Genomic DNA, 17,889 nt, shown 5'->3' on the forward strand with positions numbered 1-17,889 from the left:
ACAGATGTTAGCATGACCACGCATAACTATGACTACACACACACACACTCTGCCTGTTACTTTCCTGCCCTGATTCTGTGCCGTCTGGGCCTTTTCTGTAAATAAGAGTGTGGTCTTGGTCAACCTGTGTGGTTATGAAGAAGAAAAGTTACACACACCACTTAAAACCCTCATAAGACAGGCTTTCTCAACCGATGCACATGCACTCTACACAAACAAACATTCATGTAGCAGTTACAGGTGATTTGAGGTGGATGAAGAAGAGAGCGGTGTTCCAACTGGAACAGTGGAGTGTAGAACAGCTCAATAACACTCTATCCGTTTTCTGTTTCCTACAGTGGACATAATTGGCAGGCTATGGATTTAGAGCTGGAACTAAACCTCACAGGTGCTTCTGTCATTACCAGACTGCACACACACACACACACACACACACACACTTCCTGTTGGCACTCTGTGTGTGTGTGTGTGTGTGTGTGTGTGTTTTAAAGAGAGACAGCCCGGTGTCTGTTTTAATCAGTGCCGGCCGATCTGCGGTGCATACCATGCCACCGATACCAGCGCCTGTTCATTTAAACTGCAGATGCTTTTTATCAGTTTGAGCGAAAACATTTTATCTTAACCTGCTGAGGGTTCCTTTGAAAGGCCTTTGTTATTGCTCTGAGCCTTCCTGTGTGTGTGTAACCTGAGAGAGAGCTCTGCTGCCTGGCCAAGCCCAAATACACTTGTACATATGCACGCACACACACACATACATGCACACAGCAGGTTCTGTTTAGTGGAAATTGAGGAGTTGGGCTGAGCCTGTGTGTGAAGATTACGTCCTTGTCGTTCTCATACTGCTCAAACTATGTCCCACTTTGGATACATTTAAGTACATCTATCATCGATCTAATTAAATAAATGCACACATTTTTATTGTTTTTGCATATTTCCATGTGCGTGCGTGTGTTTGTTAAGCGAGGAGTTGAGGCTGTAATTGAGACATGCAGACAATATGTGTTCTGTTGAGGGGATGTTTCATATCATGTGGGTTTGTAATGAGAACCTCTGGTTGCCTACAAAGCCACGTCAGACAGACTCTAAGGCGTATGTATTCCTCTGTGTTTGTGGGCTAAACCACCACAGATTCCTTTTTAATGTTTTTGCCAAAAAGTGCACTTGCCTGCTTTTCCACTGGACACGTTATGAACCGCTTTGTGTCGTGTCGGCTTTCTCTCGACCACACAACAAACCAGCGCAAGATTTCTTTTTTCTGATGTCCTTGTAATTTGATAATAATCTCCTTGATTGATTAGTAACTTTGTTTTTGTGTTGTAATTATGTTATCCAAGTGAGCGGATTACAGTGACCGCCCAACACTGGATTATAGCAACTAAGAAAGCACCGAGGACATTCTCATAGTGTCTGTTTCATCCATCCAGCTCCGCAGACAAAGACCCGGGCCTACCTGCTAAGCCCTTCTTTTGATTTGATTGGAAAATAGCCTCTGGTGGAAGCTCTGACTGGATAAGCAACAGTGTGTTGTACTCACGCCAGCTTGGAGCAAGGATGCTGGCACTCACTCCAGTGTGTGTGTGTGTGTGTGTATATTTCCTATTAATTTGGCTGGCGTGTTGTTGGCACGGCGGGTATGTGCGCTGGAAGTAGGGCAGAAACAAAGAAGCAGGAGGTAATAGACAACACATGGACCACGGATGAAGCACTGAGTAAGAGCCACGTAACAGATTCTCCCTCTTTCTCTTTCTCCCTGTATTTCCCTCTCTTTGCTTTTGTTGGTTAATGATTGTGTGTTGCACCTCCATCAAAATCACTTCCTCTCTTCTTATTTCTCCCCTTTTGCTTTCATAAATCTACTCTCTCTCTAATGGATTTCCACTGCATTGTTCGCCTCAACTCAACTTTGTTACCAGGTGCGTTTGTCAGTGTAGCTGGGATTCTTAGCCGAACGTCATACGTTGTAGGTTGGCGAGTTTTTAAAGTCTTTGTTTCGAGTTGATGGCCTCTTGGATATTTAATGATGCCGTGTTTCTGCAGGATGTCCAGTGTTGCGATGGTGATGATTCTTTCTGCTCAATCAGTACTTTTCAGTATCCGCTCAGCTCGCTTGGAACATCCACCGAGGTGATACCAAAAAAAGCTCCTGGCCACCACTCTTCTTTTTTTTTAATTTTTTTTTTTTATGGAAAACCAAAAAAAGAACGTTTCCAATGTGAGTAGAGCCGTGCCGTACCATGCAGGGTAACGGCATATTTGGAGGAAGTCCAGGGGTTTGACCCCGGCATTGCAGTCACCAGCTGCCCATTCACTCTGCCATCACATTACTTAATGGAGTCATCACAAACTGTCACGGCATTCGATTATTAACTGTTACCTCCCTTTAAAGTGGGCCGAAGATTTTTCATATAGAAGTCCAATGATTGATGGAAAGCTAATGATACACACCTGCATTAAGAGCACATGTGCTGCTTCTGAGCAGATATTCTCCATCGTGCCTTCTGGTCTTTCCAAAAACCTGCTTGGGTTCTTGGAAGGCTAGAGTGTTAGTCAGAGCCGCTGTCTCTGTTTACCCATGTCTCAATGTGCACTGGCAGTGGTCTTATTTAGTGGTTAAGCTAGTTAATGAGAGAGAGAGAGAGAGAGAGAGAGAGAGAGAGAGAGAGAGAGAGAGAGAGAGAGAGAGAGAGAGAGAGAGAGAGAGAGAGAGAGAGAGGATGAGAGAGAGAGAGAGAGAGAGAGAGAGAGAGAGAGAGAGAGAGAGAGAGAGAGAGAGAGAGAGAGAGATATGACTAGCTGCTTTTTGTACCAATACTGAGTGATTCCACAGACATTAGAGAGACATGTGTGCAGCCGGATGTGATTGTTTACTTGTATATAATCAGTAGCTGCGACCTCTGATCATGCGGACAAATTGAGTTCGCCATTCCCAGAACCTGCACCATCTACAGAGACGTTTAAACTCGATTCATTCAGCAGCAAGGCGATTGTGTGAATCTTTTACGCTGCCATCTTGACCAAGAAGCCCGTTGTAAATTAGAAAAGATGAGCATGGGATACCCCGATCCTGCAAGCATGCGCTCCTTCTGAAGCATCGCTGTGGTCATAGAGGCGCTCCAGACCTTTTTCGTCATTGTTAAAACAAATTCAGTCAATGACGAAAAATATTGAGTTAACGCAACCTCTCTTATATTTCCATGAAGCTAACATTAGCTAACGTCAACCAACTAACTGGTCGTACCTGACCAAGTAAGGCCCGAGTGTATAGAATCAATAAGTTTTAATGCTGATGAATTAAAGTGGTATTTCATCTTTCAAAGGTTTCGTAGTCCTTTCAATCATGTCCAATGTGAAGACCAGTCGACTTGACATTTAAACTCACTGTATGTCGTCACCATTTGGTTGTATAGATTAGAGGCATCGTGAAGGTGCATCAACACAATATGACACAGAGCAGCAAGCAGAGATCTCATTATTTTTGCTGCAGTGAATAACGCAGGAAGCCACATTCCTAAGGAACTGGCATGTACCGTTAAAGTAGCACCTTTTTTTCAGCACGAAATACGAATTACACCCCTCCTGAGGTGGTGTTTTTGGTTGTGCGGATGGAAAATATGACAGAACCACTTTGTGTGTTGTAGCAGATATTTTAAGCAGCCTGTAGTGTTTTTGATGACTTGCATGAAGCGTAACTTGATAGTTTATGTTGTGTCGTTGGTGTGAACGTGATGTGTGCAGAGTCTCAAATCACTCTCGCACTGTGAAAAGTACAGAAAAAAACCTTAATCCATTGTCTCATAAAGAATTAGTGGAGAGCAGAACTTCATGTGAAGTATACACAAAGACGTCAGGATTTATCTTGATTTTATTTTGGCTAGATAACTATGAGGAACCTGTTTTCTGTAAATACAGAAATCAATCGATCATTCCTACGTTAACTCTTCGTGACGCAGGATATTGGACCGTTTCAGACATTGTTAATATCCTCCTGCATACGGGGATCAAATATTCCCACACTGTGCTATAACATTCCAGGTTGTGTCTGGAAGGGTTTGCCGGGATCTGCTGTACAGCTCGGTTCTGTCCACCTGCTAAATCCCAAACTCAATAACCCCACAGAAATAGCGATCAGCGGAGTGATGCTATCTAGCCAGCGACGGGCTTTAGTTGGGAGATGGATTCGGAGAGACGGGGGAGGGCCGTGCTGGAATCAGAACTTCCATGTTGGAAATCCCGCGTTAATGAAAACACTATCCTTGGCGGGTGGCTGGTGTTGATATCCATTCAGTGCAGTTCCCAGGATTCCTCACACTTTCACGTTGTTTGCTCTTCCCTCTCTCCGCTTCCTTCTTTGGCTGTGTCGAAGAAACCACTTCAAATGGTGCCGACTACACCTTGTACCCTGCCCGGCACTTACTACGCTCCCCTTTTTTCCTCCCTCCCTCCCTCCCTCCCTGCCTCCTGATCTTGCTGACTCCCATCTCTCTGTAGCAACATCAAACGCCTGATCTGGTACAAACGTTCAAAGACTCGTAACAGTTTGTTTCCAACCTCTTTGTCATCGTCTCATTCCTCTGCTCTCTGTTTACTTTGGGATTTGTGTTAGAAAATACATTTCGGGATGGCTAATCCCACCATGTTTGATTTCTGCGGCAGGGTGATGGCTTCCAGCTGTGCTCCGCGGCATATTTGTGTGAAGAGCGATCTTCGAAAACAAGTTTTGTCTGTGGTATAAATCAGACCGTTAATGCTGCGCTGGCTCGGCGCACAGTCTCTCTGCTTCCATGGTGGCCCTGTGTGCGTGTCGGTGCGTGTGTCTGTGTGTGTTTGGCAAAATACAGAGTGATGATGTTTTTACACCACAATCAAGCCCATTTGCAAACCTTTAAATCAAATACCCTCAAGTGCCAGCACAGCATATTGCAAATTTGAATATGCAGCATAATCTGTTATGCTATCGGCTGTGTGCCAGTCCGGTCCCAGCATGCGGCGATCGGGGCGTGTTAACCTGCCGCTTTAAAAAAGAAAGAAAAAAACTCTAATCCGTGTTCATCATCTGCAACAACAAGCTAGCCTGGCTCTGTCCAGAGATAACAACAACAACAACAAAATCAGCCGAGCTTAGCAGCCTCACAGAAACATAGAAACATGAATTTCTACCCTTCATTTTTGTACAGATTAAACAAACAAGATGTAACATGCTAATTACTGAGTTTTAGAGCTGCTGGTAGGAGGATTTTTTCATTGTTCTTTGAACAAACCCAGGCTAGCTGTCTCCCCCTGTTTCCATTATTTATGCTAAGCTAAGCTAGGGTGGCTAAAAGTAGCTTATTTCCTATGCGTGGATCGTCTTTCTCGTTTCTCTTTTTTTTGGTCATTCTGCGCATTTGTTTTTAACATCTATTTCGCTAGAAAATCAGTTCCAAGAAGTGGCATCCTTCAAACTCACTCCATCTCATTGTCTGAAGGCTTCTCTCTGCCATTCAGGCAAAGGGGCTCTCAAAGATTGTAGAGTGGCAGCTTTGTTTGTCCTGAACCCGCCTGCCATGAGGAGAAGTGAAACGTATATTAACAGCGTTCTTTACACACTCTTGACCCCTGATGTCCACACTGAAGTGGCTCGACTTGGAGCCCTAATTGCTTCTCACCGACAATGACGGCGTTCCTCGGCTGAGAGCGCTTGTTTATTATCGTAAAGTCGAAGTTATTTCCGTGCTCTTTGATTCTCCGCAGCCAGCACTCGGCTTCGTCTGGAACAGAGTTCTTAGTGCTGCAGTACTTGTGTTCTGTGGTTTTTAACTGCAGGTTTATGACAACACGCATAATAAGTGTTTGTTTTTGCAGTTACCTTGACAGTATTTTGTAACACAGTCCTAATGATATGGACTTATGCGTGCATGTGTCTGTGTGTGTCCCCTCTTTGTGGGTGTGCACATGCATATTTGTGCACTTAACATGAATTTAGACATGGCCGCATGCACACTATGACTGTGATTTCCTTTTTAGTTTGTGCATGTGTTCGTTTTTTTGTTCGAGGAGCATTTGAAGAGGAGCCATCCAGCTTTAGAAGCCAGGTGTCAAAGGTCGTTCCACGTTAGTGCCATCGATCAATCGCAGGCCTTGCGTAACTCTCCGGCTTCTTTGTCTCTAAAGGAAGTGGATTAGAGGCCGTTTTTCTGAGTTGGGACCTGGGATGATTAGTTAGGCCTGTTTTAGAATGCATGCACTCACAGATGCATACAAACATGCACTCAAAACAGACATCCTGGCTGGGAGAATAGACCGTTTTTTTTTTAAAGAGGCTCGTTATTTCAGTTTCTGCCAAATCACTGCAAATGAGATAATGCCATGATGTTCTTTTGATGCTGGCACATCAGGCAACTTTCTTTCTTTCCTACCTGCGGGTCAGAGTTGCTGGAAAATCCCCAAAGTAACCAGGAACTTAGACTATTTCATTAAAAAGCCACCAAGAAAGTAAGACCTCCAGGTGGCGTTTGGTGATCTGCCAAATGTGCCGTTTTAACCAGAATTTGGCTGGTGTTTGGAGCAAGTCGTGTTTATTTATTTAGTTTAAGATTTGAGGAAAAGGAAAAGTTACTTAAGGACACAAGTCTAAGAGTCTTCAACCCTCTGCTCGGGATGTGTGAGTCTGTACTTATGCGCTACAGTGTTATGAGATGTTCTGCAGGTGTTTGTTCATGACACAAAATATTGGACAAATTAAAATTTTGACCTGGAGATGGCACTGGAGGGGAAAGTCGACGGATCCCCAAATTCTTCAGGATACTTCGTCTCGGAACCATGTGTACCAGATTTCATGGTAATCCATCCAGTACTTGTTGAGATCTCTTGTCCTTTTAAAGCCTAAAAAGTGGAGGAAACCTCGAGAGGAAATTCAAAAATAGATAGCTTCAAGGGTTAAAGCCACTGACAAAGAATGAACAGACTGTGCAATGGTTGGTAGATATTTAAAATACAGCAAAGATCATTAACCAGCAGTAGGAATCCTCTTGGTTAGATAGTTTACTCTAGATAAGGGCCTCCCCTTTGACTTCCCACCCTGAACACTGCCAAAAATATCAAACACTGACTCATTGTACATTACATTGCACTCTTTGTGGAGAAATCTGTCGATGAAATCAAGCAATCGATTCGTATTCGTATACTTTTAGTATTCGACTTTCTTTGGTTTAGGACAGCCTTACTGACATAAATCATTGTACTCGTAAAGCTTTAAAAACACACATTTCTCACTATTAGGTCATGAAATGTCTGATTCAACTACTTTATTTATTTGATAATAAATGTCATTACAACCCAACCAAAGGAGAACTTTCGTGAGTATTTGGTTTCACAAACTTCAACTTGTGTAAGGGACATCCTGAACGCGCTTTGGTCAACGATACGTATTGTAATTGGTAGTTTCCATCAACCGAACATGCACATTTGTGTGCATATACACTCGCAGACAATGGGCGATGTTGGAAATTGTTAGAAATCAGATATATGCAGGCCTATATCTCTTTACAATGAGAGACTGGGAGAGGGCCTCTGTTTCCTCCAGCGCCATCAAAGGGCCTCACCCTCGGCTGGAGGCCTGACAGCTCGCAATAGATGAACCGAGCGAAGTGGCTGCTGATCGGACAGCATGATTACACCATACATCACGGGCTCCCCACAGGCCTTCATACCGCCCAAATGAACCAGCGCACCGGACAATTACACACGCACACACAAAGGTTAATATCTCTTCAAACACAAACACAGTCCGCCACACACAGTTTGAAGGAGATTATGAAAGAAGCTGTATTTTCATCGCATGTACTCACTTTTAAACCTCTGAAACGGGATTAGTGTTACCAAACAATGGTATTCTAACCCTTAAAAAGTCCCCGCCCCCCTTTTTTTCCGCTCATTTCTTTCTTTCTTTCTCTCCTTAATGTTGAAGTCTGGAGAATTTATTGGAGATTAACTTGTCAGAGAAGGCTTTTTCCACGGCTAACTGTACTACATTCATCATTCATACACATAACAGATAGCATTCCACAATTTATCACTGTGGGCCCATCTCCTCACCAGCAGGCAGGTAGGTAGGTAGGTGTGCGTGCGCGTGCGTGCGCGCAGAACATCACATGTTTGTGCATATCTTTGCATGCACGTGGTCATATCTCTGTGTTTGCGTGTGTTATGATGGCTCTGTGTCTTAATTGGCAGGCATGCATGTTTCTGGCTGGCTGGAGCACACACACACACACACTTTTCCACACATGTACATAACTCACACAGAGACACACACACAACTTGCTCTGGAAGCTTTCAGTCACAGACCATATATAGCTGCTTGTATGGCCGTGCGTGCATGTGCGTATGTACAGATTCAGCGCGTATTGCCAACACATTGTAGGCTTGATCCAGAGAGGAAAGTTAATATGCTCAAAGGGAAAATCCACACAGACACGTGCGCTTGTGAAATGATACATTGATCTACAAAAGTATGTAAAATAGATTTATGCATCACGGTTATGGTATTTCTTTTGTTTATTTTGGGTGTAACAAATTCCACTTATCATGGCTCAGAAACCCCTTTTTTAATCGCTCGACTTGTCTGAGAAGATTGATGTGCAGTCCATTTGTACAGAAGTAGCTGGGAGCTGTGTCATGTTCATCGCTATATTGCTTCTATACCTGCTAGCTTACGTCTTCCGTTGGCTCTTTGATGTGTAAGAGCATTTTGAACTGGTAATGTCCTCGCTATCCTTCCTTCTCGTCCTTTTTGTCTCTCTGCGTCAGTCAGATATTTCTCTCCTTTCAGTTCTCATAGTTATTTATTTTTTTTGCCATTAATTAAGATGCCTGCAGCTGTCCTGGGCATAAGTAGGCCAGGCAAACACATGGACTCACATACACGGACACACACACACACACATGCAAATGCGTGCACGTGCACAGAGTGAGAGCCAGTGAGAAGTAGGGCAGACAAGCAGGCAATTTTACCGAAGCCCTTGGATCTCAGAAGCAGACTGTCCCAGAGGAGCATCATGTCATAACACTTCTGATTGCACAGCATTTAGGAATGCCTGCAGAGTTAACCTCTCAATGATGAGGGGTCGCCAGTGATTTCATCACTACCCCCTCTGATACCCCCCCCCCCCCCCCCCAAATCATACACATACACACCCTTACATTCATTCCCCTCCATTGCAATCTCTGTATGGTGTGGGGTAATTGTCCACAAATGCTCTGTGGTGGCAATTAGACATGCAAGATTTAACCTCAAGCCAACCACCTCCAAAAACACAAGACTGCATCCCGCTGAAAACCTCAGTTCTCTTGTTTTTTTGTGCTTTTGATTGATCTCTTCCTGTATTTGCTTTCGGGGGTAACTCAGTGTTGTCCACCTTTGCTCCTCTCTTCCAGGTGCAGTACAGTGATGCGCAGAGTGGCAAGGATTTTGTGACCTATCTGACCCTCTCCCCTGTGCAAATGACTTTCCACGGCACCGGGAGCACCCTCCAAGCCAGCCATGACCAGGTGTGTGTGTGTGTGTGTGTGTGTACTGTTAGGCATGTGAAGGGAGGGTGAGTGTCACACCTGTTCAATGCACTACTGTAGAAAATGGGGCCATAGATATCAAATATAGATCAAAGTGGGTATGACTCTATTAAACTGGTCATAGCAGTGGCAATCTGAAAATCACCAGGTTATACAGGTATCAGCAATTTGATTGGCTGCTGCATGAAGCTGGTTGCAGACGCTTCATGCAGTTTCGGGTTAATGCATCTATGCACACCATTTGTCAGCTGCCAACCAATTATGTGGCAAAACCAATCTTGATGCTTTGATAAATGGCAACTTATGTGAAAAAATTTGAAGAATGAAGAACTGCACGGAACAATAAATAAACCTTTTGTAATATAAATATATCGGGGTAAAGATACGTAACAGTTGAATAATTAACTGTATTAGTACACAGTTAATTCTTTTTAAAAACATGAAAGGACTTTATATTATCTTGAGTAAAACTAGAAAATGAATGGGTCTCATCCTTAACTTAAATTAACTGAGAAGCCTCGGCTCTATGGCTTTATTATTAATCACCAGGGCGTCAGAACCACCTGTGATAATTACCACTCATTGCATTTCTCCTTGACAAGCGTCTGCCGCCAGTTCTCTCTGATTTTCAATTCATCAAAGTAATCCTTAAAAAAAACTTGTGGTGTACACCTCTTTCTCTCTCCCTCCCTCTCTCGTTTCCTCTCTCTCTCTCTCTCTCTCTCTCTCTCTCTCTCTCTCGTTCTCTCTCTCTCTCGTTCTCCCCATATTCAGGAGGCTCTTTGTCTCGTGTTGCCCAAGCAGAAAACCCGTTGCTTACATTCTATCACCTAAACATGGGACGCCCCTTTATTAAACAGTCTTCAAAGCTTTAATAAAGAGCCGGGCCCAGCCCTGAATGGGACAGCTGACGGGGCTAGCGCCGCCACCACTAGCTGAGAGCCAAGCCAATATAGGCCAGGCAGGTCTGCGTCCTCGGGACCTGTTGTTGCCAGGAGCACTGGGGCATGACCGACTGTTGGAGAAGGCCTTTCTTTTACCCTTCTCAGTACAGTGAGGAGTATGACCACAAAGGGAGCAACTAACAATAAAGGGGTCACCCTCAGCAGCCCCCCCAAAACCCCAACACTTGTCGGAACAAAGTAGGCCTGAAGGCGTCGCACGTTGGGTCGACTTTGCCGTGATGCTGCGTGGATACTGCTGGCTGCGAGGATGGGCCTGTTGTCGACGTACTAATAAGGCACGTAGAGCTACCTGTCATTTTATTGTGTCGGTTCCCCCTCCGATCGGATCGATCTGTCGTGTCTCTGAGTTGCCAAATATTAGTTCACAGGAGATCCACGTGATCCTCATTCCACATGTTGGCCTTGGCACCCGTACACACGGACATACACGGTAATGCGTCCGGTGTGTTTCATCGTACAGCTCTGTGGGAATTTCCTGCGCCGTCATAGAGGTTTATGTCGGGTAGACCAGAGCGATTGATAAAGATCAACAGCCAAAGGAAATCCTCCGCACACCTCTCTGCCCATGATGAATGAAGGAGACATTATTCTCACAGTGCCTTTGTGTTTTGTTGTGGTTTTGTCTTTATTTGGCGACACAAGCGAGTCTCTACCAGTTGTTTAGTCTTTGTTTTTGGGCATCGGAGGTGTGACAGAAACATGTCGGGCGGTGAATACAAAAGGAGTCTTCGCTATTGATCATCACACTTGGTTAGCCTCCATGTGAAATGAGTTTAAAACAATTACTTCAGGAAAGGACACACACGGTGCCACAACCTCTCACTTATTGTTACAGAGCAAAGAAGAGATGTAACCCGATCAGTTAATCAGGTTCACTGTTGAACGGCAGCAGTCGTAACACTAGTAAGCGTGTTGACTGTAAATAATGGTTCAAGCGACATTCTTCAAATTACGCCACAAACTTTGTTTTGGTTTAAACTCAAAGTTAACCCTCCCGGGTAGAATTACAAATGTTAAGTATGAATTAATAATAGTTCCCAGTAACTCGTAAATAGCATTACCAGTGACACAAATGGAGGCGTCTAACTTTAACATACTGGATCAGATGTTAAAGCGACAGAGTTGGTGATCTGAGAGTAAAACCGCCGCGTAGCCTTCTGTTGAACGGTAAACACAACTGATCGAGAGCAGAGGTGGTGTCGGCGTAATTCCTACGTTGGCCTGCTCTTCATCAGCAAGTGCAAACACACGGAAGCGGCTGCACACACACCGCGGTGCCATAATCCTTGGCCTTGTGCAGGACATTCCTGGAGGGCCTGTATGTGTGAGAGATATACAGCTGAGTGCTCTTTCTGACCTTATGTGCCATCCATTCGGTGCCATCTGCCAAACACATGTGAGCGCGCAGGCTGCTACGCTATAGCTGAAACTCGCCTGGAGCCAAAGATGTTTGTCAATATGTTTTGGCTCGAAGGTGTTTTGCTTATAGTTTCAGCCTGAGGTTACACTATGTTGTATTTAATAAAATACAGCGTTTGCAGCTTTTTGAACAAATAAAAACATGGTGCAAACGATGTGTAAGCCTGCTTTTTGAATGTTTTATATCACGCCTGTCTCGTGTTCTCAGTTCCCATATGAAGCTGCTGGTTTTTTTTGTTTGAGGCGCCTTCGAACTAACAACAAATGAGGTACTCCGTGACTGCAAACGTCCAGCTTCGCTCGCTGCTCAAACTCTCTCAAGGCCGTATCAGTTTTGCTCGGTTAAATCCGCACTCGAGCGATCGATGTCTGCCAGTTACAAGGACGCATTTAAGGCCACGGCAGTGGGATATATTTAGACGTGTATTTCGACAGCGCTAGATGCTTTTTCGACAGACTTATTTCTGTGTTTGTTCTGCGGAGCTGAAGTAACTCTCTTGGCAGTCCTCTCTGTGGCGGCAGCGGGACACCAGGGGGGCCGAGGCCCACTGAGCTGTGTGGAAGGTGTCGCTGGTCCAACATGAGCAGCCCGCAATCGAAGATGACAGGGTGACTGTTGTCTGCCACCAGACTCTGTGTGTGTTTGGCTGTGTGTGTGTGTCTGTCTGTCTGTGTGTGTGTGTGTGTGTGGGGGGGGGGGGGGGTAGCTTTTTGTGCAATATTGTCCTCAGCTGAGCCAACCCGGCTCCCAGAGGCCCTTTCTCCCACATTTTCAGCTGTGGCTGCTTTGGGTTTTTTTTTTTTTTTATCCGGCAAAAGCACGTTTTGGCTGATTTGATGTGACATGTTGAACGTAGTGTATCGGGATTAAAATGTGTTTTAGACATGCTTTCAGGTAATGAGGGCCTACTTTTTTTTAATTGTTTCGTGAATTGCACCAGGTCTGCTCTTCGGTGTGTCTCTGGTGTGCTCGTGAATGATAGTTTTCTCCTCTTCTCTTTGTACTTCGTACTCTCGCGAAGCAAAGTTCAAGTTTCCCATCGCCTGTGTACGAACAGCCTTCCCTGAGATAGTCCTGTGATTCCCCGTGTGAAAACGTCTTGTCACACGGCTGACATCACTTCACCAAAACACCACTTGGTCACATGCTTGCTCTCATCGTCTTATGATGGCCAGATTCACAAACACTCGCACTGTACCATGCCTTCAGGTTACACAACCCCCCCCCCTCTCCCTTACAGGAACACAACACTGGACAGCTCTGCTGAAATTAATTGGGCATCTGACCTTGTACCCTGGTATGTGGATTTTGGCTGCCAGCAGAGTTCCGATGAGGACACAAAGGATGAAGGAACAGGGCCATCGGGGAGTGATAATGAGGACCAGTGGCGAGGAGTACAACCATTCATATGTTGCACACATTCCTGCCGTCATTCGCTTGTCTTGTTGAAAATAGATATAAATGACACTAAAAAGAGTGACAGCAAGAAGACAGACATGGCTGATTCATGGTGTGGTGACTGCTGGGATGGTCTTCAGGGATCCCCCGTGGAGCTCAGGGGGAACAGCAGGAGAGGGGTGGAGGTTGCACAGGCCTCGTGTTTGAAGTCTTCCTTCCCGACTGGGGGCGCAGACGTTGCCCCAGGCTGGGCTTCCTCTCAGGGGGGTCCTGCAGGAGTGTTACCCAACCAGGCAGCTGTCGGACAGCCTCTCCTCCCTTCTTATCCGTCTCGGCCGTCTCCTCTTTATGTGCCAGTGTTGTGAAGCCAAACACAGCACCTGGACGTATCCTAAATCACCGCGTGGGGAGAAAAACGGGGGGAGTGGGACCTCAACTGCATTGACGTGGCCTGAAAGTTTTCAATGAATATGGAGCAGACGTTTGTGACTACACTGAAGACCTTCCTTCTGTGATGTTTAAGCCTTCTGGTGTGTCAGCATTTCATTTAGGCTTCTTTGAGACAACTAGAAGCTCAAACCTAAGACTTGTTTGATTTCATCCGTAGATGTACGTCCGTAGTTTTTAGTTTTTCCTCTGAACTCCCACTTATGTGAAGGAGAATAACAGGGAACTGTGCTGCCAAGTGTAAAAACAAAGCATATCATATTTAACTTAGGTGAGAGGCCTTAGCTGCTCCCCCTCAACACCACCTTTCAAAGGCGCTGGTACCTTGCTTCCCTCCCCAACACCACCTCACCCAGCACTCCCTCTGTCAGACCCACCCCGGCCCCTGCTGCTCCCCTTACCCAAACCCACCCTGTTTCCGCCCCGGAGAGGACAAAGTGAAGCATCCACGGGGCGATCCATCACTCCCGTCTGTCTTCCCGCGTGCCCTCCTCAGGAAACACCTTTCAGACCAGGAGATTAGAGTGTGACGAGAGAGGAGAGGAGCAGTGAAAGAATGATAGAGGAGGAGGGAGAGGTGGTAAACGATCCAGAGAGGCAGCGAGAGAGGGGGGGGGGCACTGGCGAAGAGGAACTGGGGAGAAATTGATTGAGTGGGGATACAGGAGATTGATGAGGACAGGGAATGAGAAAATGGGAGATAGATGTGACTATCTTTTTTTCCTTCGCGCACCAGGGGAAGCGGCGTCCAGTGTGGAGAGAATAAACATGAACTTGCCCATTAGGGGACTTGTTGATAGCTCCAAGTGGCCCCTTGGAACATCAGCATGTCTATTAAGGGTTGACATGGTGTGGAACTGAACACACACACACACACACAGTGGGGTAACACACATGCAAACACTCTGAGCCTTATTTACGTTTGACATGATCTGAAAGGAAAGCAAAACTAGGAGTCACAGGGTTGTACTATTTTAGAGAACTACATCATGGCCCCTTTGTGATGTAAATTGAACATGTTGGTCTTGTGTCTGAGTAAGCACTCGGATCACTTACTAGGTCGGACCTTGACACATTTTCATATCTCTTTCAACACGATTGAGTTAAATTCTAAAGTAAAAGCCATGAGATTAACTGCAGCAGCACAGGGGAAAACATGCAGACAATCATCAGTTGAATAAACACTGTCAAGGAGACAATTGTACGCTGTTGAGGTCTTTCTTCTCATATTAAATCATATTTTTCCATTATGGTGCGACCGTCACAGTCACAACGTCACCAACATTTCCAGTGTTCATTCATGAATAAATGAATCATTCATTCTCTAAAATGCTAAAATATTTATCATATTAGTTTCCGAAAGTCTTGCGTGTCAGAAACACTAGGATATTTAATTTATAATTACACAAAATGGAGAAAATTAAAAAAATCTTCAATCTTAAAAAGCTGTAAGCATCAATTATTAAAAAAATAAACGTAAAAGTCGAATATCAAAATTCGAGATCAACCTTTTATTCAATAAATGTTTTTTGCACCAGGTAAAGGGTCGGTTCAATCAGCTACAGTGTCTCTCCATGCAGATCATTTAATCTGCTTAAGTTTTGAGGTCTCCACTGTTGAGGTTTCTTCCTTGAGCCCGATGCAACAGAGATGAATAGAGTTTTGTTTGTGGTGCCCAAAGCAATGGAATTTGATATTTAAAATATTCAACAGCAACATCTCTTTCCTCATCTTTTTATTATTGAGACTAATCCCCAGAGCGTGCTGGCAACCGGTTTTTAAAAAGGGAACTGTTCACACTGTGTAAAGACGGTGAGAATAGTTTCATGTTGCATGAGCAGTGTGACTCAGCACTGACGTGTAGTACAGATAGAGAAACGCACCGAAACAGACATCAAAGAACTCGCAGCAACGAAGACAGAGTGTGGCTTTTTGTCTTGGCCAAAAAAGTTGCACTCGTACACACCGCAAAGCCTACAGCCAACGGCCGAAAAGACGCAGATAAAGGCCAAATAGTGTCAGCGGTGCCGTACACGCCGCAAAGGCTGTGACCACAAACGCTCCACCGATGGCCGACTGTCGACCGAGTGTGTCAGAGCCTTTAGGCCTGCAACAACCCCCCCCACTGCTTACTCATGCTTTGAGTGCTGCGTAATCGCCACTCTACAACCTTACCGGTGACTTATTAAAGAAATGAACCCGCTTTGAAGGATGATTAAGCAGGTCGCTCTCACAAGAAACGGTGTTTACCCACAAGTGCCGGCTAAGCAGTTGATAGCGGATGATAACTGCTGTCGGGGCCGAAACAAAACTGAAACGACTGCGTCTGTGCTCCAGCCTGTTGGCACGTGTTTGTAAAGTATGTGCTAGAAAGAAACTTGACCCTTTTAAGTTGACAGAGATGTGTAAAATTGTCAGACGCTCAAATATATGGTGAGCATGACAGATGGTGTTACCCTAACCTGCCATTTGAGATTAAAATCCTGAACGCGGAGTTTCTCTAAAAGCTGCTTTGAGATGTGACACACTTATCCAACCATATCCACAAGTTTTATTTTTATTTGAGCTATTATTATCATTCTAATCAATTGTCAAAGAATATAAATGACAGAAAATACAATTTATATCTATATATTTTAATGTATACAAATGAATTGTCCTCCCTCCCTGTTGTTCCCTGGGTCCTGTCAGACCAGGGTTTTCGCTCTGAGGCAGCCAAAGGTGTTACCTTCATTATCACCTCCATGCTAAGAGGACCAAGATGTTTTAGCAGTGGCCTTGCAACCTTCGGTGCTGTCAAGCTCCGTGTGTGATTTCCCACACACGCGCATATTTGGCGCGGATGAAGGTCTCCCAACTAATCACACCTCTCGTCACTCATCACCCCCGTGGGAGGCATAAGCAAGCCGGGGCTGCTAACGCGCTACCATCCCCGCTCTGTTGTAGCGTCTCTGGCTCATTATCTTAATGTCATTTGATACTGAGTGATAGTTCTCCGCGCTGAAAAGGTCCCCAAGATAAAGGCCGGATGTTTCATCGTTTTCCTGTGCCCATCTCCCAGTGACAACATGTGAGATATGTCACCTGTGGAGAAAACACCGTTTCTAACGCCGGCGCGGTTAGCTTTCCACTCCACAAAGGTTGATATTTCATCGGCATTATGCAAACAGTGTCCCTGTCTCCTGTTGTATTTCATTGTCCTAATATACCGACTTTACTGCAGTCGAGGAATGTTAAGGCTGTATATTGTGAGAGGTTTTGCTGCAAAGATATAAAAGTGAGCCGTCGTGAATATTCCTCTTTATGAGAGGAATATTCACTTTTACACACAGCTGATACGGCGATGTGTGTCAAACTGCTTAGTCCCCTATTCGACAGCTCCTGAGGACACCATCCTGATGCTTTAAGTCGTGTCCAACTTTTAAAGTTGCACAATGCGTCAAACATCGATTGTGCAACTCTCTTGGGGAAAAGCTCTGGATTTTAAAAAGCCCTTTAACTTGATATGTGACACGTCTTGTGGTTAAAAGCCTCTCAGAGTGAATCATCATAGAGTTCTCCAAAAGCAAATCACACACTGACAGTAATTGCAGGGATGCACACACACACACATGTACACACACTGCACAATGACCTGTATTGTTGTTTGTAATTATACTCTTTTGTTGCTTCCCTGACTTAATGAAATCCAATCTCTCAGATGCTTAGAGGCTATTTGTTTGTAAAAGTTGTTTTTGATTTCCATCGTACATGATATGATTATGGTCTTTAATTTATAATTTCAGAAATTACAAGCCTTCAACTCAGATTTCACTGGCAGGTCCGTAGACGAGGCCTCCTCCTGCCTGACACAGAGTTACTGCAAGTGATTTATTTAACCCTAACTGCAACCATGAGGCAAAAAAAGATGAGCCTTTCAAAAAAAAAAAAAAAAGAGGAGCCTTTCTTTCACGGCAGTCACAAATTGGGCCCTAAATGACCCATACTGTTCACCGGCAGGTAACGACGCTTCCAGCGGTGGGAGTCGGGTCGTTAATGTCCCACGTCAGGATCAGTGCTCCGTGGCTGCGTACTGAGTTATGGAGATGAGCGTAGCGACTGGGGAATGTT

At 44.9% G+C, this 17,889-nt stretch overlaps 1 protein-coding gene across 5 annotated transcripts in view; it reads left to right on the top strand.

Annotated features, from left to right (window-relative positions):
- Window positions 1-17,889, top strand: part of stau2 (staufen double-stranded RNA binding protein 2) — a 71,462-nt gene that overhangs the window by 38,895 nt on the left and 14,678 nt on the right. For all 5 annotated transcript variants that reach the window (XM_079292482.1, XM_079292484.1, XM_079292483.1 and 2 more), the window contains exon 13: window positions 9,415-9,528. In XM_079292482.1, coding sequence (XP_079148608.1) covers window positions 9,415-9,528 — 114 coding nt within the window. The remainder of the gene's footprint in view (window positions 1-9,414; window positions 9,529-17,889) is intronic.

Source organism: Melanostigma gelatinosum, assembly GCF_949748355.1.
Source record: "Melanostigma gelatinosum genome assembly, chromosome: 20".
NCBI lineage: Eukaryota > Metazoa > Chordata > Actinopteri > Perciformes > Zoarcidae > Melanostigma > Melanostigma gelatinosum.